Below are 19,556 nucleotides of genomic sequence, written 5' to 3' on the forward strand. Positions count from 1 at the left end.
GGAGCAGGGTCTGGACTCCTGGGGAGGCTCCTGCATCCCATCCCCGGGGCCAGCACCAGGAGGCTCCTGGGATGAATCTACAACAAAAAAAGCTGCTCAAAAAACCTGCGGTTAGTGCGGGCAGGGCTGGGGCCGGCGCACACCTACAACCAAAGAGCCGATTACGGGGAGAGGGGGCAGAGCAGCTCAGCATCCCGGCAAGCGCAGCCACGGCAGCGGGGCGAGCAGCACAGGCAGCCGGGGAGCCCCAGGGCTCGGGGACAAGCGGCGGCGACGCGGGGAGGGGACGGCGAGGCGCGAAGCAGAGCGGTGGCACCGTGCCCGCGCAGCCCCGCGGCCTCACCCGCTGCCCAGCGCACCCAGGGCTCGGCCCCGCGACACCGTCACTTACTAACGACGGGCAGGGCCACCTCAAAACCTGGCCACTTCAACATCGGGGCTGCAAGGGAAACAGAAGGCAGGTTGGAGCACGCCGGGACGCTCGGTGGGAACAGAAGGTCGTGGTTAAGGAGAGACTTAAGGCCACGAGCTGGCCCGAGAGCTCGCTGGCCACCCCGCACGCAGCGCCGGCAGGCAGAGGAAACAGGAGGAAAAAAAGAAGAAAAAGGAGGAAAAGTGGTGTTTATTGAGTCGCTGGTGCTGTGAGGAGGGGAAGGAAGGGCACGGCCAGCCGGGAGCTGTGCGAGTGCAGCGGCCGGGCACGGCGGGGGCTGCGGAAGGGAGGGGGCGGCTTCCTTCCCCCCTCTGTGCCGGCCACCGCCGCTTTCCCAGCGCTGGGAAAACACAGCCGGAGCCTGGGCATGCGGAGCAGGGGCAGCATCACCCCTCGGATGCTCAGCGAGGGGCAGCCAGCCCTAAAGCAGCTGTCGCTGCTCCCGCTCAGCGAAGCTGTTTAGTGCAGCGTCCCCAGGGACGGAGCAGGGAACAAAAACACGGCCTGGGAATGCGCAGAGGGCGATGCAGGCGGTGAGGGCAGCACGCAGGCACGGCAGCCGAAAAAGACACCGAGGCCCAGCTCAATGCAATAAATAAAACTTTTATTCAAACAATAACTCAGTACAGGGCACAATTCTCTCTGGCTTTTAAAAAAAGGTTTTTCAGCACTTTACAATCTCCACACAGGCTTTGCTAGGCTGGGTTTGTGTTTTTTGTGTTTTTTTTTTTTTCCCCCTCTACAGTCAGTCATTCACTGTGAAATATCCTGGGTTAAAAATCCTTAGCAAAATTCGGACATCGATGCAGGAGGGGCTCAGAACAGTGTGCCCGGAGGCGAGGAGATAACCCAAAAACTGGTCCGGGGTGGGGGGGGTCGGGGGTCTATTGCCAGCAATGTCCCAGTAAACAGGCAATGTCAGAGGTCTTAAAAATCACATCAGAAAAAAGCGTGAACAGCTTTGCAGTGGAGACGGCCACGGGCACTGGGAGGGCTACGGCCGGGCGAGCGCGGAGCGGGACCCCCAGGGCGGGCTGGGAGCCCCCCGGGCACTGCCAGGGCTGCCTCGCTCCAGCCTGGCTTTGGGCAGCCCCCGGAGCCCCAGCCCTAGCGTGAGGTAACAATACCTTGCTACAAAAAATATATATATATATATATTTATAAAACAACCAGGAGTAACCCTTGCGGGCGGCGGGACCCCAGCCCAGAAGCAGCCCTTTGCCCGGGGCGGGAGCGCTGTGCCATCCGCTTCTCCCAAGGGACGGAAGCGGATCGGGCCCGGGGGAGGCGCGGGGACGCTGCCCCCCCCTCGGGAACGGCATCCCGGGCGCGGGCATCCCGGATGCTCAGTAACAGTACGGACACCAGAGGCCATGCATAAGTGATCCAGTCTGGGAGTTTGGTCCAGGCTCGTGCGGGGCGGCCGGCGCGGCCCCGGGGGGGACAGTGCATCGCTAACATCACACGGGAGGACAAACACCGGGTCCCACTAAGTGACAACTGCGCCCGGGCTGCGAGCACAGACCTGGCGGCAGCTCTGCTCCAAAAAGGCTTCAGAAACAAGGGCACTGTGAACACCGGGGAGGGATGATAAGCACCATGGTTTCCTTGAAGATCACAAGAGTTTCAAATCCAAAAGAAGTAGAGAAAGAGAAACAAAAGGGAAGGAAAAAAAAAGGGGGGGGAAAAAGAAGCAGAAAGCTCTTCCAAGCAGCAAGGGGCCGCTGCGAGCCCAGGTGTCCTCACACCGTTGATACCAAACTGCCACTGCCGCTGCAGAACAAAGCACAGAGATGCCAGAGTGGCCGCGGGGCAGCACCGAGCTCAGGCACCGCGGGCAGGGGGGGACCCTGCACGGCCACGGGCTCCACCCGGCCCCGGGAGCGAGATGGGGCAGCTCCGAGGCACAGGGGATGGATGGATGGCTGGATGGATGAAGTGCTGAGGAAAGGCCCAGGAGCGTGGGCTCTCCCCTGTGCAGGCGTGAGGTTGGGAGACGCGACTCTGGAGGAGCACAGCTTGGGGACACCAGGCTGGCCCTGGGACCTGCCCTCCCTGGGTCCCCCCATCTCACAGATGAGACCTGGCCCCATCCCAGTCCCCGGGGAGCCCATGCAGGGACCCCTGTGGGGACACAGCCCCACGGCTTCGCCCACAGCCTGTGACACCGAGAACTCGCAGGGAATGTGACAGCAAGGCGACAGCTTACCTGTTGACGGACCTGGTCCCGTAGTCATCGAGACCCTGTGGGGAGGAGAGGAGGGAGCACAGTGAGGGATGTGTGGGCTGTGCCTCTCAGGTGCCACCAGAGGGTCACACGGACAAACCAAAGTGCATCAGGACCCAGGGCCGAGAGCTGATGCATTTGGAGAGGAGAAGGAGATATGGAGATGATTGGAGTGGGATTCAGACAGCAGGGAGTGAAGTTCCACCATTCCCTGTAGGATTTATCTGGCCAGACATGGAAAAGCGACTGCTGGGAGAGCCCCGCTCTGCTCTGCCCAGCCCCTGTGAGGAACAGAGCTCTGGCTGCTGCTGACACTGTTGGAAAGGGGCTGCACGACTGAGAGACACCGGTGAAATGTTCTGTGGAAAGAGGGGCTGCCTGTATTCACTCCCACCAGAAACCCACAGGGTTTTGGACCATTTTCTCCTTTAGCCGGTGCTGAGCAGGCTGTGCAGGGAGGGACTGAGGGGCAGCTGGGGATCAGAACATCCCTCCAGGACATCCCTCCTTGAGCAAGGGCCTGCTCTGGGACACGACTGGAGCAGCTCTGCTCTCCATGTGGAGAAAACTCCAGAAAAGAGGGGGAGACCCTGGCCTCTAAGCTGGCCGTGCACCAGCAACCAGAGACCCACATTCCCACCTTCCCAGGAATGCTCCCAGTCCCAAAACACCAACCCCAGCTGCAAATCCTGCTGGAAAACCCCAGCAAAACAGCAAGAAGTGGGGCTGTGCTTCCTCCCTACTCCCTGCAGAGAGGAGCAGATCCTAGCTGACCTGCCCTGTGCAAGGGTTGGTTCTGATGGCCCTTCTCTCTCCCTCCTCATCCTCTCCCCTCTGCCAGCACGTGATGCCAGCGTGGCTCATCCCACTGTGCTCATTGTGGTGGGACAGCTGCCCTACACTCCTGGCTTAGGCTGAGCCCATCTGCTGTGCATCCTCCCTGGCTTGTTATCCAAGAAGCCCTGGGCTTGCTTTGGGCACTCTGGAATCCTGTCCAGGGTCTGCCCCAATGTCCCCATGGGACTGTCACCGGCTTGATGTGGCACGTGCCAGAGAAAACACCTCCAGCTGCCTGTGAGCAGCCTGTTTCTGGTGGGAGACTCCATGGAGTCAGCAAGTGTTGTCCTTTGGGGGATTACGGGGCCATTTTGTGCCACTGCCCCCCGTGCCTTGCCCGTTCCTCCCCATCCACGGGCTCCCTGCATCCCTTCAGCCCAGCAGAGGAGCTCGGCAGGGGCAGGTCCAGGCAAGGCACGCGGATCACCAGGCACAAAACAGCCAAACTTCCATAAATCCCAAGGGAAACATTGCAAGCGTCGGACTTACAGCTGTCGACCTAGTGTAAGGCTTGTAGTGAGCGGAGGGTGCTTGGCAGAGGCCACTGGCATAGTCTTTAATTGCACACCCATAGGGCATTAGGTAGTCCTAAAACAACGAACAGAGGTTGGAGAGCTGTCCTGGCACCCCCAGGCATCCCGGGGCCGGGCACGCTCCTGCTCATCCCATCCCAGAGGGACAGGGAGCTGAGACCCCCGGTCAGAGCAGCAGGGACAGTGCCCAGGGGTCTGTCCAGCATCCCCAGGGCACAAACACCCCCCCAGAATGGGAGAAGCTGGTGGGAGAGGCTCACCTGGGAGAAGGCGGGCACAGCCACACTGTAGGGCCGCTGCTTGAAGGTGTTGCTGCCCTGTGCTGGGAAGGCCTGTGAGGCCATGCCATAGTCTGGCGGTGGGATGGAGATGTCATCCTTGTCCAGCAGGTTGCCAGTGCTGCTGCTCTTCCCTTGCTGCAGGCTGGGGGGCCCAGAGCAGAGGTGTCAGCTCCGTGCAGAGACCCCCAGAGCACCCATCCGCTCATGGCATCCACACAGAGGCAGCAATCACCCCGCCGTGCTGTTATTCCTCAGGAATTCCTCATTCCCACCCCAAGGACACCCTGTCACCCCACACGATGCTCCTACCTGGTGTGCACCCGCTCGCCGCCATCGTTGTCAAGGACCCGTGTGTAGGAGAAAGGAAACCAGCCCCTCCTGCAAGGCAAAGAGGGGATGAAGCCAAACGCAGGTGTGTCCCAGACACGGCTGCTCCCCAGGCCACCCAGCCCACTCACATTTTGGTTTTCTCGCTCTCTCCGTAGTGCCAGCCGTCGCGGGCCTCGGGCACCAGCAGGGTGATGAGGTCTCCCTCCTTGAAGCTCAGGAGGGTGCTGTTATCCCCGGCAGCGTGCGAGAAAATCGCCTGCACCCTCGTCCGGCCGTTCCTCTCGAGCCCGGCGGCCATGGAGCTGGAGCGTGGCAGGGTCTTGTTTTCAGCTGGGGGGACAGACACCAGTGGGTGCCCCGAGTCCTGCACCTCCTCATCCCCAGGCACAGGACAGGTCCCCACTGCCCCTTGTTCCAGCCCAGGTTGTGGTTGTGGTTGTACTACAGCCCTCAGTGTGACTCACACCTTCCCCCTCACCCAGCAGATCAGGCTCTCAGCATCACCCACCAGCCATGGCAAAGGGAGCAGCAGACTCCCTGTGCCACATTCCACGAGATTTTCCTTCTGGGAATCCTGTGAAACACCAGGACAGAGCCCAGCTCCAGCATTTCCCTTCCCTGTGCCACATTCCACGAGATTTTCCTTCTGGAAATCCTGTGAAACGCCAGGGCAGAGCCCAGCTCCAGCATCTCCTAATGCCCAGGTCAGGAGGCACGGGCAGCACTTGACACCAAAGGGATGCTGTGGTCACTGTCTCCCCACCAGCAGCACCCCCAAAACCATGCCCAAGCAGCCCCCTTTGGGCACTGGGTGCAGCAGGGGCAGCTCCAGGGCCCCTGGCGTGGCTGGGGCCTCACCTGAGGCGTAGCTGTTTTTCGGTGCCACGTTTTTGCGAACTGGGAGTGTATTGGAGTAAGAGTCACTCAGCTGCTTCTGAGGCTGGGGAGGAGATAAAGATTTGGGCTGTGCTGGCTTCATCTCAGACCAGTGGTTGTACCCGTCGCTGTCAGAGCCCGAGACTCCGTTCATCACCGGCAGGGCCTCCTGCGCCGACATGCGCTGCGAGACAGGAGGGGAGGGGGACACGGAGGCTTCATTAGGGCATCCTGCAGCTCCAGGAACATCCCCCTGCAGCTCCAGGAACATCCCCCTGCAGCTCCAGGAATACCTCACTGCAGCTCCAGGAACATCCCCCTGCAGCTCAGGAACATCCCTGCAGCTCCAGAGCATCCCTGCAGCACCAGGGCAATCCCACTGCATCTCAGGGACATCTCTGCAGCTCCAGGGCAATCCCACTGCAGTGCCAGAACATCCCTGCAGCTCCCCCGTGGGACACAGCTCCAGAGACAGAGGCAAATCAGAGCTTTGCCCTGTTGGGTTTAGTTTCAGCCAAACCAAACTGCTCTGGGAGGAGCAGTGGGGTCTCCTCTGTGGTATCTTACTGCTCTGAGCTCCCATAACCTGACAATTTCCTGCTGAGCTCTGTGCTCAGCTCGTGTCCTCACATCAGTGGGACACCCTCTTCTGAAGGGTCCTTCATCCCAAGGGTCACTCCAGGCCTTTCCCTGCAGTTTCTGGGGTACCTGGGTTCAGTCCCACAGCTCAGGGACCAGCCTGGACAGGCAGGTCCAGCTCCTGGGTTCCCCAACAGCACCTGGGATCCCTGCTCTGCAGAGCTCAGTGGGATGGGGTGGGACAGGCTGCCCGTGCCAGGTCAGGCTCCTCCCCACACCCCAGGATGGCCCAGAGCTGCCATCCCTGCCACCAGTGCCAGCCCATCCAAGGACAACTTGCCGAGGACAGCGGTGACACCGGCCCGGGCTCGTCCCTCCGCCTTTGCTCAAAGGGCAGGGCAGCTCCAGCACAGGGATACTTACTCCTACAAAAGGTGCCAGCTCCGGGGGGACAGGGAGAGGTTTGGCACCAGGGATGGGATCAGAGATGATGAGGTTGGACTTGGATGTGGACAGAGGGCTGGGCATGATGGTGCCATTGCTGCTGGCAGCCATCTGCTGCATCAGCTGGATGGCGCGCTCCGGGATCTTGTTGGGGTCCGAGCAGGACTGCTGCCACAGCGGCAGCTTCTGCGTCAGCATCTCCTTCCCCTGCAAAGCAAACCAGGTGTGAGGGCACAGGGTGCAGCTGCTGTGCCCCCCTTCCCTGGGCAGCACCACACGCAGCCAGGGTTGAGCTGGGACTGAGCGATGGCTCTGTGCATGGCACAGAGAGGGTAACACCCAGGGACACCCTGCTCCAGGCTCCAATGGCAGCAGGAATCATGAAAAATGGCAATGAGGGAAGGGAAAGGTAAGCCAATCTCTCCCCATCATGATGTCCTGTGTGCAGCATCTCCAGGCTGCAGGGAGCTGGGCCCCACGTAGAGCAGAGAAATAAATAAAATAAATAAAACCAGGCTGAAAGCATGGCAGGGCACAGCCCGTGCTCCAGGCTGTCCCCACATCCCCAGGGATGAGCTGCTTCCTTGGGGGGCTCAGCCCCAGCAGCCTGCAAGCCCCTGTGCTGCATCCAGCCCCACTGCTCCCTGCCTGCAGCACCATGCTCCAAGGGGCAAACAGATGGAGCCAAACTTGTCCTTATTCCCCCAGAATGTACCAGCACATCCCCCTGCATCACTCAGAGGGGGGAAGATGTCCCAGCCCCCTCGAGGGCACTCCCAAGGGTGACCCGATGTCTGTGCTCTGCCTCACCTGGAGACAAAATGTGGTTCTGCACATCAAAATCCCCCTTTAAATCCAATTTCAAAGTCCCTGCATATTTCCCCAACACCAACCAGCAGGCCCAGCCTCATGACCCTGTGGAGCATCCTGCAGGAGCCAGGGGCAGCAGCAGGATGGAGCTTTGAGCAGGACACACACCACGCCATGGACAAGCCACCAGCAAAGTCCCCCCTGCAAAATCAGCCCGTGTGTGCTGCTGCAGCAAGGTTTGGTTGGTTCCTGCTGACCACCAGCCCTGGGGGGCTTTTCCTGCACTCTGCCCGCCAATCCAAGCGTGGATCCGTGCTGTGGATGTGCCAGGACAGAGCTGACTAATGCCAGCTCCCTCTCCTGCTCCAGTGCCAAGCGTGGTGGCGACAGATGGCTGCTGTGAGCCACGCAGGGCGGTGCTGGGGAACAACCAGAAGGGAGCACGAGGCTGCAGGAGCAGCACCAGATCCTGGGGGGATCCTGTGCACACCCGTGCAGCTGCTGCAGCTCCCCAGGCGGGCAGGGGCAGCTCCAGCCCTGCGCCAGGGGCAGCACGGGCAGCAGGGATGTGGGGTCACCATGGGCAAGGGGGATTTGGAGTCACCATGGGCAAGGGGGATTTGGAGCAGCTGCTCCTGCTGGGGCACCTTCCCTGGAGTCACCTGTTGGTCACCACCCCCTCGTTCCCTGGGTCTGTCCCTGTGTGTGTGTCTGTGGGGCTGCACCTGCTGAGGTTTTTGGGATCCCAGGCTGTTCTGTGGGGTGCAGCCCGAAGTGCCAGGGCAGCCAGGCAGGCTCAGGGGGTGCCACACTCACCTTGGCATGGTAGGTGATGGCGCTCTTGGCCACTGCACACTGCTTCTCCACCAGGAAGCAGAAGCGTCGCCTCTCCTCCGTCAGAGCTGTCTTGTAGCCATCAGACACGTAGTTCTCCAGCTCCCCTTGCTTGTTGCTGATGGCCTCGATGTACTGCAGGAGAGAGAGACAGGAGGGAAGGGGCTGCTGGCAGTGCCACGGGGCAGGAGGTGATGCAGAGAGGGGCGGGAGGGACCCCGGCATGGGACAGACAGAGGGACACCCAGGGACAGACATGGGGACATACACAGGGACACACAGACACAGGGACAGACAGACACAGGGACAGACACACAGAGACAGGGACACACATACACACACAGGGACAGACACAGGGACAGAGACACAGGGACAGACACACACACACACACACAGGGACAGGCACATACCCAGGGACAGACATGGGGACATACACAGGGACACACAGACACAGGGACACGCACACAGGGACAGACACACACAGAGGACACACACACAGGGACAGGGACACAGACAGGGACAGACACAAGGACAGATACAGCTACACACACACAGGAACAGACACAGGGACACACCCCCAGGGACAGACACAGGGACAAACACACACACACCCAAGGGACAGACAGACACAGGGACACAGACACACACCCAGGGACACACACACACACACCCAGGGACAGGCACATACCCAGGGACAGACACAGGGACACGCACACAGGGACAGACAGACACAGGGACACACACACCCCAGGGACAGACAGACAGCCACAGGGACACACACACACACGCCCAGGGACAGCCACAGGGACACACACGTGTGCCTGCACACCCCCCAGCCCCTTACTCACGGCACCCCCACGCGGAGCTGACTCAGCCGTGGGTGCCCGGCACGAGCTGTACCCGCAGCCCCCGCTCAGCGCCGGGCACGGGGGCGCTGCCAGGGCTGCCCCGGCACCCGGCAGGGGCTGCCACAGCCCCTGGCTCAGCCTGGCACAAACCAGGGCAGATCCCAGCCTGCTATGGCATCGCCCGGGCTGTGCCGGGTCCCTGCCCGCTGCTGAGGATGGCACGGGGACCCTGGCACACACAGGGATGGCACGGGGACCTGCCACACACAGGGATGGCACAGGGACCCTGCCACACACAGGGATGGCACGGGGACCCTGCCACACACAGAGATGGCACAGGGACCCTGGCACACACAGGGATGGCACAGGGATCCTGCCACACACAGGGATGGCACGGGGACCCTGCCACACACAGGGGTGGCACAGGGATCCTGCCACACACAGGGATGGCACGGGGACCCTGGCACACACAGGGGTGGCACAGGGATCCTGCCACACACAGGGATGGCACGGGGACCCTGGCACACACAGGGATGGCACGGGGACCCTGGCACACATAAGGATGGCACAGGGACCCTGTCACACACAGGGCCACCAGCACCCTGAACCTGCCAGCAGTGCCTTCAGCCTGCATTTCCCACAGGGACACAGAGGTGCTGCTGGGCAGTGCCACAGGCTGGCACAGGACGCCCTGGCTGTTCCCTGGTGCCACCCCTGGGCTGGCAGACACAGTGGCCCTGCCAGGCTGGCAGCTGGAGGTTCCTCTGCTGCCTCCTGCTCTCCCAATGCAATGGTGCCAGCCCGGCGGTGCCACGCTGGGCTCTGCCAGCACCACACCTGGCACGGCAGCAGCACACAGGGGAAGCCCCAGCTGCCTTGCCCTGTGTGATGGAAAGGTGGCACAGGGCACTCCAGGGACAGCACCAGCCTCACTGGACACAGAGGTGCCCCCAGCTCCCTGACCTGGCCACTTTGCCCTCCCTCCATCCCTTTGGATGCTCCCAGCTGCCACCTGCCAGGGGAGAAGCTCTGGGAGTAGCACCTCGTGCCCATCACTGTCCCACACTGTCCCATCACTGTGACACCTCCCTGCCACCACCTCTGCCCTGGGACAGCGGCACCACAACACCTGAAAGCCACAACTCCCACAGCCCAGGCAGGACTGGACCTGCTGCAGGCAGCCCAAGCTTCTCTGAGCTGGGAATTAAACTGGAAATTCAGGGCCCAGAGCAGCTCTGCTGCCTCTTTACGGGTATCAGTTATTTTTAGCGTGCTACAATATTTATTAAGGGATGCATAAAATGGAGCAAACCAACAAAAGCAGCAAGATTCGGTGACATGGCAGACTTCAAAGGGGGATTATTTTGGGGCTGGACCTGCTCGTGGCTCCCAGCCTGCTCTGAGCACCCCTGAGAGCAAAACCCAGGGCAGGGCTCGTGCCAGGGCCAGCAGCTTTTGGGTCTCCCCACATTGCACCAACCCGGGTGAGGGAAAGAGCACCAGTGAGAAATGGATTAAAAACCAGTTTTGCAACCAGCAACCCCATTTCAAAGAGAATTTTTCCCTCCAAAATGAGAAAATCCAGGGCGAACGCCCGTGGCCATGAGGAGGAATGAGCAAAGGGAGCTGAGCACACACTGGGCACACTCAGGGGGAAGGGATGGAGGGCTGGGCATCATCCCAAAGCAGAGGCACGGGGCATGGCACTGGGAATGCCAGGCAGCGCCAGCACAGAGGCACAGGAGGAGGCAGCAGCAGCCTGGGCACACAGAGGAGGAGGAGGAGGAGGAGGAGGCGCTGGGGAAGGCTCCTGCAGCAGCGGGCTCAGGACGGCAGCAGCCGCCTCCTCCTGGGTATTATTAGCCTGGAACAGCGCAGGGACAGAGCCCAGAGCAGCAGCCTGGCACTGCTGATGGGAGCTGGGGAGTGCCAGCCCTGGTGCCAGCCCCAGTGCCAGCCTGGAGAGCCAGTCCCAGTGCCAGCCTGCAGAGCCCCCAGCCCCAGTGCCAGCCTGGAGAGCCCCCAGCCCCAGTGCCAGCCCCGGTGTCAGCCCCAGTGCTAGCCTGCAGAGCCCCCAGCCCCAGTCTGCAGTGCCAGTCCCAGTGCCAGCCTGCAGAGCCCCCAGCCCCAGTGCCAGCCCCAGTGCCAGCCTGCAGAGCCCCCTGCCCTCCAGCTCAGCCCTGCTGTGCCTGCATGCACCAAGCCCTGCTGCCCACACTCATCCACACCATGGGCAGCCCCACAAGAGGTTCTGCCCCAGGGGAAGGGGCAGGACAGCTCCCCCTCCTGCACAGCCCCATTTCTGGAAGGAAAGCAGAACCCTGACAGCACCCGAAATAGCAGGAGCACACACAGACCCTGATTGCCATTAATTAATTAATTTAATTTTCCCCCACCATCCTGCCTAATTTATTAACTGGGCCACCAAGGAGGAGAAGGTGAGGAGTGAGGAGAGCTCAGCTGCAGCTCACTGGGCTCAGACTCCCTGCAGGATCCCCGTGCCTGGGCCAGGCTCCAGCCCAGACACCACTCACACAACAGGGAGGGACAAACCCTGATCCTGGCAGCGTGAGGGCTCCAGCAGCACTGAAACCCACAGGCCCCAGCCTTTATTGCCACCCCAGGCTGGTTCTGCAGGGCTGCTGCTGCTTGCTGAGCCTGTCTCAGCCCGTCGGAACACGCCGCTCCGCAGCGCAGCGGAGCCCACGCTCCAAACTGGGTGCTCGGAGCTTTATATACCTCATGGAAATGTGCTCTGTGCCATTGATTTACCCACAGCCTGGTTTTACACGCTGTTCCAGCACAAAATGGCGAGCCACGCTCCCTGCTCACGAGGTGCTTTCAGTTTGGGTTCGCTCAGAGTGACAGTGGGATTGCTGATAACGCCCAGGAAAGCAGATTTAAATCAAAATCCTGTTAAATACGCCAGATGCACGGGGGGAAGAGTAACACACAACGCACAGTGTGAGATGTCGGGGCTGCACTCCAGGGAGAGGCTCTGCCTTGCCCAGGAGCGAGGTTTCACTGCAGCCAGGTGCCCACAGGACCCCAGGGCAGGATGGAGACCTGTTCTCATCTCCATTCCCCAGAAATGGGGAAATTTCAGCCACCCCACTCTGAACCACAGCCAAACACAGCTTGGATGGCATCCCTGATCCCTGAAAGGGCTGGGGGAAGGGGCTTCCCTGCCAGGCTCAGCAGCTTCTCCACTGACAAGCACAAAGCACTGCAAACTGAGACCTTGACTGATTGAGGTTGTCAGCTCCAAACTCAAACACGTTAAGGATCATCTAAATAAAATCCCCGGTTTGAAGGAGGAGAGAGAAACCCCGCTTGTGATCTGAGCAGGGCTGGTGGCTGTGCCCAAAGCCAGAGCACACCCCAGAGCCACCTAGGAGCGCTGAAAACCTTTTCTGGGTTTCTAGGTTGGAGAGGCCTCAAATAACTCCCCCGTGCCGCGGCCCCCCTCCTGCAAACACTTCCAATGCAGCGGGAGCTGCTGACCTAATTAGCAGTGTCAGCACGTGGGGCACAGCCCTGGGCACTGGGAGCCTGCCAGGATGTGCCACGGGGCCAGGCTGGCACAGCCAGGGCTCCTGGGCACCCCTGGTACAGAGGGGCTCAGCCAGGGACTGCCCTCCATGGTGGGCACAGGAGCGGGGATGGAGGCACAGAGGGCAGTGCCAGTGCCAAAGCCACCCTGCCATGGTGGGCAGTGCCCATGACAAAGCCATCCCTGCCACAGAGGGCAGTGCCAGTGCCAAAGCCATCCTGCCATGGTGGGCAGTGCCAAAGCCACCCTGCCATGGAGGGCAGTGACAGTGCCAAAGCCATCCTGCACAGAAAGGCAGAGAGGGCACACAAAAAGGCAAGGAGGGCACACAGAATGGCAGGGAGGGCACAGAGCCCTGCCAGGGAGGACACTCAGCCCCGCCACCTCCCCAATGCCAGCACGGTGACAGCTCAGGGATGGAGATCAAGGAGCAGCTGAGAAACGCTGAGCCCTGAGCTGCAGGAGCTGCAGGAGCACACAGGGCTGTCAGAGCAGGTGGAGCAGCTCCAACCCAGCCTGGCTGGGAATTGAGTTCAGAGCTGCCATCCCAGCCAGGAACGTGCAGACACGGGGAACACGAGCCAAGGGCTGAGCTCCACACAGAAACCATCACTCCAGACCATTCCTGGTGTGTTGGGCACCCACCAGGCTGAGCCAAGCACCAGCCCCAGGGACAGGAGGGGACCCTGAGCAGGCAGGAGCTGCCCTGGGGTCACCAGCACAGCCCAGCTCTGAATTTTGGGGCCAGAAAGCCAAGGGGAGTACATGGCAGGCATGGTGGCACCCAGAATCAGGAGGGATGCAGAGCAGGGAAGGCTGTGCCCACTGCAGCCCCCATGCCAAGGAAGGGTTGGGCAGGAGCAGTGAGAAAAGAGAAAGGAAAGGTCAGGGAAGGGAGAGGGCGGTGCTGGATCGATGCAGCAGCCTGAAATACCTGGGAGGAGCAAACACAGAGAGAAGGGAGGATTTGCTTAGGCAACCACAGGGGAGAAGAGCTAGAAATGGGATAGGGTAAAAAAGAAGTTGGGTTGATGAGCAGGGGAAGAGCATCTGAGCAGGCAAAGCTGCTGAAACCCCAGCACACACACAGAGGCAAAATGAGGGATTCTTTTCCTCATTCCCAAATGAGGAAAATTCACAAATTGGGATGCCCTGAGTGTCCCCAACACTGAGGGAAGCCCTGATGTGCTCCCCATTGAGGGAAGCCCTGATGTGCTCCCCATCACTGAGGGAGGCCCTGATGTGCTCCCCAACACTGAGGGAGGCCCTGATCTGCTCCCCAACACTGAGGGAAGCCCTGATGTGCTCCCCATCACTGAGGGAGGCCCTGATGTGCTCCCCATCACTGAAGGAAGCCCTGATGTGCTCCCCACCACCCTCCCCTGCTCAGCTCCGTGGGATCAGAGCTGGCCAGGGCTGCTGATGGATATCCAGGGTGATGGCAAAGGCAGAGCAGGGAGCCAGGGGAGGGAGGCAGCCCCAGAGCTGGGCACGCCAGGCTGCCCCCTCCCCTGGGCATGGCTGTCTGCCCTGGTTTGTCACATCTGCAGCAGCCCCAGCCCTGCACACACGGGCTGTTACATAAAACCCAGAGAGCAGAGCAGCAGGGGAACGCTGGCTCCAGCCAGCCTCACCTTTTCTTACCCAAAACATCCCCAGTGCAGGGACAGCCCGAGCAGCAGCTCAGTCTGCACAGATTTGGTACCCAGTGCCCATGGCACAGCCCTGAGCTGCACAGGAACATCCCCTGGATCCAGGGGCAGCCACAGCTCCTCTGGCACCCTCTGCCAGGGCCTCACCCTCACAGGAATGGGAATTTCTGCCAATATCCCATCCAGCCCTGCCCTCTGGACAGCCATTCCCCCTGTCCCAAGTCCCTCTCTTGGAGCCTCCTTAGATACTGGAAGGGGCTTCTCTTCTCTTCTCTTCTCTTCTCTTCTCTTCTCTTCTCTTCTCTTCTCTTCTCTTCTCTTCTCTTCTCTTCTCTTCTCTTCTCTTCTCCCCTCTCCTCTCCTCTCTTCTCTTCTCTTCTCCCCTCTCCTCTCCTCTCCTCTCTTCTCTTCTCTTCTCCCCTCTCCTCTCCTCTCCTCTCTTCTCTTCTCTTCTCCCCTCTCCTCTCCTCTCCTCTCCTCTCCTCTCTTCTCCCCTCTCCTCTCCTCTCCTCTCTTCTCTTCTCTTCTCCCCTCTCCTCTCCTCTCCTCTCCTCTCCTCTCCTCTCCTCTCCTCTCCTCTCCTCTCCTCTCCTCTCCTCTCCTCTCCTCTCCTCTCCTCTCTTCTCTTCTCTTCTCTCTCAGCCTCAATCCCAGCCAAACCTGGTCAGAGTCCCCTGGAGCTGCTGGGCTCGGAGTCCTTCCCCATTTGACTTTCACACCAACCTCATAACCTGGTTTGTGCAGACTCTGCCATTCCCAGCTGCCTGACCTACACCTAAAATTATTTCTCCTGATGGGAATACCCAAATGAGGTTTCAATGACAAAACGTTGATAAAACCCCACAGGTTATTTGGCACAGTGGTGTTTAATGTTTAAAATACTGCCATTTGGAGCAGGGCTGGGTGAAGGCAGGGGCTGAGCTCGGCCCCAGTGCCCACCCAGGGTCACCCAGTGCCAACCGGGCCAGGCAGAGCCTTTCAGTACAAACAGCCAGCCCCAGCTCTGCTGTTTAAGCTGAATTACAGCCAGTTTTGTCTCAGCCCCACGCAGAAATCCAATTGCTCACAGTGCTAATATGATTTGATAAATACTTTGAACCAACATAACTTCATTGCTGAGCTGCTGATTCAATCCAGGTCCCAAACCCATCATGACCTTGATTTCATGGCCTGATCACAACCAGCCCTTAATGAAATTACAGCACTTGAGCTTCCTTGGCCATTGTTTAATCTTAATATTGTCCTCATTCCTCTTCATCAGAGCTGTGAAGTGAGTGGGGTTGGTTTGTTCTGGTTTTCAGCAGGGTCAAGCCCCATCTCAGACACTCAGTGAGGAAGATGAGGCACGTGAGGCTCCCAGCCCTCATTCCTTGGGTGGAACAGCAGCTCAGGGCTGATTCCCAAGGAATAAAAGCCTGGTTTAAAGTGGCACTCAGCAGCAATAACCCCAACCCCAGCATTGCTCTGCCCTGGCAGCTGGGACAGCTCCTGCAGCCCTTGGAGCTGGCTCAGAGCTGCTCAGTGAGGCTGGGCTGCAGACCAGGGCTGCAACACTCATTGGGAAAACGCTCCAAAAGCAGCAGGAGACAGGGCCAGGTGGCGTGGGACGTGCAGAGCAGCCTGGACCAGCCCTGTGCATGCCATGAGGGGACGGTGCAGCTCAGGAGCAGCCTCCAGCTATAACCTGTGAGCATCCCAGCCCCTCCAGCCCTGCTCCAAAGCCTCTGCTCCCCACCCATTGCTGTGTGCAGCCCCTGCTGGACCCCAGGGCTCATTTCTGCTTTACACAGGGGAACAGCTGAGTGGGACAGGTGAGATGGAACAGCTGAATGGGACAGGTGAGATGGAACAGCTGAGTGGAGCAGGTGAGAATGGAACAGCTGAATGGGACAGGTGAGAATGGAACAGCTGAATGGGACAGGTGAGATGTCTGTGCTCCTGCTCTGGGCTCTCTGATCCATCCAGCAGGGTGACAGCACAGCCCAGGGCTGTCCCCTCAGCCAAAAGCAGGGCCAGGGTGGCCCCAGAGCTGCTCTGACTCTGGCACACATTACATAAACGCCGGGGTCCCTGCAGGACAGCCCTGTCGCTGTCACCACGTGTCCCCTCTCCCTGGCAGGTGGTGACAGGCTGTGGTCACTCCACAGGTGGTGCAGAGGCAGAGAGGAGCCAGCCCTGCTTCCTGCAGCATTAAACATGAATGGAGATGATGACAGAGCACCAGACTCCTGGCTGGCAGCTGCTCCAGCAGCTTCACAGCACCAGCCTCCAGAAGAGCAAGATGTGACTGCTGCCTCCAAGGAGGTGACACTTCCCTCAGCAGCAGCTTCTCCCACGAGGAGAAGGAACCAGGGCATGAGGAGACTGCAGCAGCCTTGGCTGGTGGGGCTGAGCTCCCCTGGCACAGCCTGGAGCAGCATCAGCACCCAAACCCATCAGCACCCAAACCCATCAGCACCCCAAACCCATCAGCACCCCAAACCCATCAGCACCCCAAACCCATCAGCACCCCAATCCATCCCCAGGGGCTGCAGCAGCCCGCAGGACACCACCAGGGTTTGGGGTGGCTTGGGGCCAGCTCAACACACCAGGCAATGAAGGGTGCCACTCTCCCAGCACAAACATCACTCTGCCACAGACTAAATGCCACCAAATGCCCCCAAATTCATCCCCAGCGTCCAGGTGCCCCTCAGCAGACCCAGATCTCTGGCATGTGAGGAACAGCCCCTGGTGCCAACCTCACACACACACCCCTGCCCTGGGCACAGGGCTAAACCATTCCTGGCTGCAGGAATTCACCTTCCCTGTCCCAGCGCCCCTGGTGCCACCATGGTTCTGTGCCAGCCTGGGCACCCTGGGGCATCAGGAACCCCTGGGGATCCCTGGATGGGGCCAAGCCCACAGGGAGGAGGGCACTGAGGGCACAGCACAGGGCACAGACCCCTATTCTGGATCCCACGAGTGGCACAGCCCCTGGGCACTGCCAGGAGGTGCCCGGGGTGCCCCTCAGTGAGAGCCAAGCCTGGCTCCCCCTCAGTGGGAGCTGTGCCACCCCCGTGCCCACCCCCAGCACACATCACACTGCTCTGATTCACCACTGCCACCCCCGCAGGAGGGGGCACGGGCACAGAAAATGCACAGGAAAACACCAGAAACCACCAAAAAACAACAAAACCCACCGTCCTGGGCACCATGAAGCGAGCACAGCAGGAATTCATGCTCCTGGGGCCATTCCTGGGGTGACAGCAGTGGCACAGGAGGCTGCAGCAGGGGCAGGCAGCTCCAGCCCCACTGTGCCCTGTGCCCCTGGGAACAGCCTGTGCCAGGGCTGGCTGCCACCCACACCTTCCCCAGGGCCTGGGCACAGCCCCACCAGCCCCAGGGGTGTCCCCAGCCCTGCCTGAGGCTCCCTATCCCCATGATGTCCCCAGGTGTCCCCAGCCGTACCTGCAGCTCCTTGTCCGAGTATTTCTGGGGGTTCTTGCTGCCCTGGCTCTTCTTGCGCAGCTTCTTCAGCTCAGCCTGGCACTTGTCCAGCGAGTCCCCCTTGCTCCTCTGCTCCGTCTGGTACTTCTTCAGGGCAGCCTGGAAGCACAGGGGACACCTCTGAGCCCTGCCAGTGCCAGGGGGGACAGGGACAGAGCCCCAGAGCCCAGGGCACACAGGGGACACTGTCCTGGGCACGGTGGCACCAGTGACACCCAGCTCTGGGAAAGGGGCACCCTCAAAGCCCAGGGGACACAGGGGGGACACACAGGGGACAGGGGGACCCCCATAGCCCAGGGCACACAGGGGACACTGTCCTGGGCACAGTGACACACATACTCACACTCAGGTACCGGGAGTCCAGCTCCACCTTCTGCTCCAGCTGCGTCAGGAGCTCGTTGTGGAAGGACTTGAGCTGCAGGAGAGAGGAAACGCACAGGGATTGCTTGGGGGGCACTGGGACAGGGCACAGAGAGGATGCCCAAGCACTGCAGAGCCTCTGGAGCTCAGCAAAGCCGTGCCAGAGGGGCTGGTGGCAGCTGGACGAGGCATTTCCCAGTGCCAGGGGCCCTTGGCACACCAGGCTGGGCACTCACCATCTCCTCCAGCTGGTTCTGGATCTGCCTGTGCACCTCGGCCATCTGGAACAGCACATCCCCTGCAAGACAGCACAGGGAGGGCTTGGGGCACCGAGCACAGGGGCACCCAGGGCTGGGGCAGCAGTGAGGAGGGGTCCCCAGACACACCTGGGGGTACCCCTGTGCCCACCTTGCAGTAAGCCAATGCTCTCCTGAGACACTGGGACAAGGAGGCAAACCTTGGGAGGCAGGGGGGAACAAGGAGCAGAACCCCAAACCCAGGGGCAGCCCTTGCTCCTTTGGACCAGGACAGGGACAGGACAGCCCTGGCACTCAGAGCAGGGCACAGGGCTAAGCCCTGGGATGCCCCCTGCACCCATGGGATCCCAGGTCTGTTCTGCACCCATGGGATCCCAGCTCTGTTCTCCAGCCGGGCACTCCCAGCTCTGTTCTGTCACTTCCTCTCATTTTCCTGGCTTTCCCCGTGCTGCAGCCCACGCCCAGCGCTGTTCCTGCAGGAAGGGCTGTGTCCTGCCTCAGCAGCAGCCCAGACACACTCAGAGCATCCCCCAGGAGCAGGGCCAGCACCAGGAGCCCTGTGTGTGGGTCAGAGGGACAGCCCAGCTCTGTCAGCTCCTCTCAGGGCTGCCTCTGGAAGCTTTTCCTGCCAGCAGGGCAGGCTGCAGCTTCCCAGGAGGCTCCCAGCCCCTGTGGGGCTGTTTGTACGTGAAGGCAGCATCTCCCAGGGGTGAGGAACGAGGGGGAGCCTCCTCCAGCACAGCTGGGCCAGCCCCAGCCTGTCCCCGGGCACATGGGCCATGTCCCAGCTGAGTGTCAGCACCACCAGGAACAACCTGCCTGTGCCCTCCTGCCTGCAGCAATCCCTGCTCTGCACCACACTCTGTGTCTCAAACCCTTCTGCAAACATTGAAATCCCATCCTGGGCAGGCTCTGCCCCCTCAGCTGCAGTGCCAGGCCTGGCTGTGGCACTGCCTGTGCCAGGGCTGCTATCCCCTGTGCCCCCTGAGCTGCAGCAGTGCCCAGGGTGTGCCACCAACAAAGGGAGAGGTGCCCAGGGTGTCCCACAAAAGGACCTGCACACCGTGAGCTGCCTTACAAAACCCTGCAGAGCAGGGGAGACTGAACATCCCATACCAAACCCAGCCCAGAGCTGCAGGGATGAGTTTAAACTAAGCAGCAGGATATGAACTAAATCCCCTAAAACACAGTGTGAATTCCCACAGAGAATGGGAAC

At 60.6% G+C, this 19,556-nt stretch overlaps 1 protein-coding gene across 7 annotated transcripts in view; it reads right to left on the minus strand.

Annotated features, from left to right (window-relative positions):
- The window catches only part of BAIAP2 (BAR/IMD domain containing adaptor protein 2), a 41,946-nt gene that overhangs the window by 5,207 nt on the left and 17,183 nt on the right, over nt 1-19,556 (minus strand). Inside the window, exons 4-14 of one of the 7 annotated variants that reach the window (XR_012583203.1) lie at nt 18,320-18,381; nt 18,067-18,138; nt 17,685-17,822; nt 8,167-8,319; nt 6,520-6,747; nt 5,500-5,701; nt 4,770-4,971; nt 4,621-4,689; nt 4,291-4,453; nt 2,643-2,677; nt 344-439 (exon numbers count right to left, since the gene is read on the minus strand). Coding sequence is in view for 6 of the 7 variants with exons in the window: in XM_074555091.1 (XP_074411192.1) it covers nt 2,643-2,677; nt 3,987-4,085; nt 4,291-4,453; nt 4,621-4,689; nt 4,770-4,971; nt 5,500-5,701; nt 6,520-6,747; nt 8,167-8,319; nt 17,685-17,822; nt 18,067-18,138; nt 18,320-18,381 (1,423 nt within the window). In the remaining variant the exon portion in view is untranslated. Of the gene's footprint in view, nt 1-343; nt 440-1,016; nt 2,207-2,642; nt 2,678-3,986; nt 4,086-4,290; nt 4,454-4,620; nt 4,690-4,769; nt 4,972-5,499; nt 5,702-6,519; nt 6,748-8,166; nt 8,320-17,684; nt 17,823-18,066; nt 18,139-18,319; nt 18,382-19,556 lie in introns of those variants that run through there. The other 6 variants (XM_074555087.1, XM_074555091.1, XM_074555089.1 and 3 more) reach the window with 6 other exon arrangements.

The sequence above is a fragment of the Zonotrichia albicollis genome, chromosome 19 (genome assembly GCF_047830755.1).
Source record: "Zonotrichia albicollis isolate bZonAlb1 chromosome 19, bZonAlb1.hap1, whole genome shotgun sequence".
In the NCBI taxonomy this organism is placed as follows: Eukaryota; Metazoa; Chordata; class Aves; order Passeriformes; family Passerellidae; genus Zonotrichia; species Zonotrichia albicollis.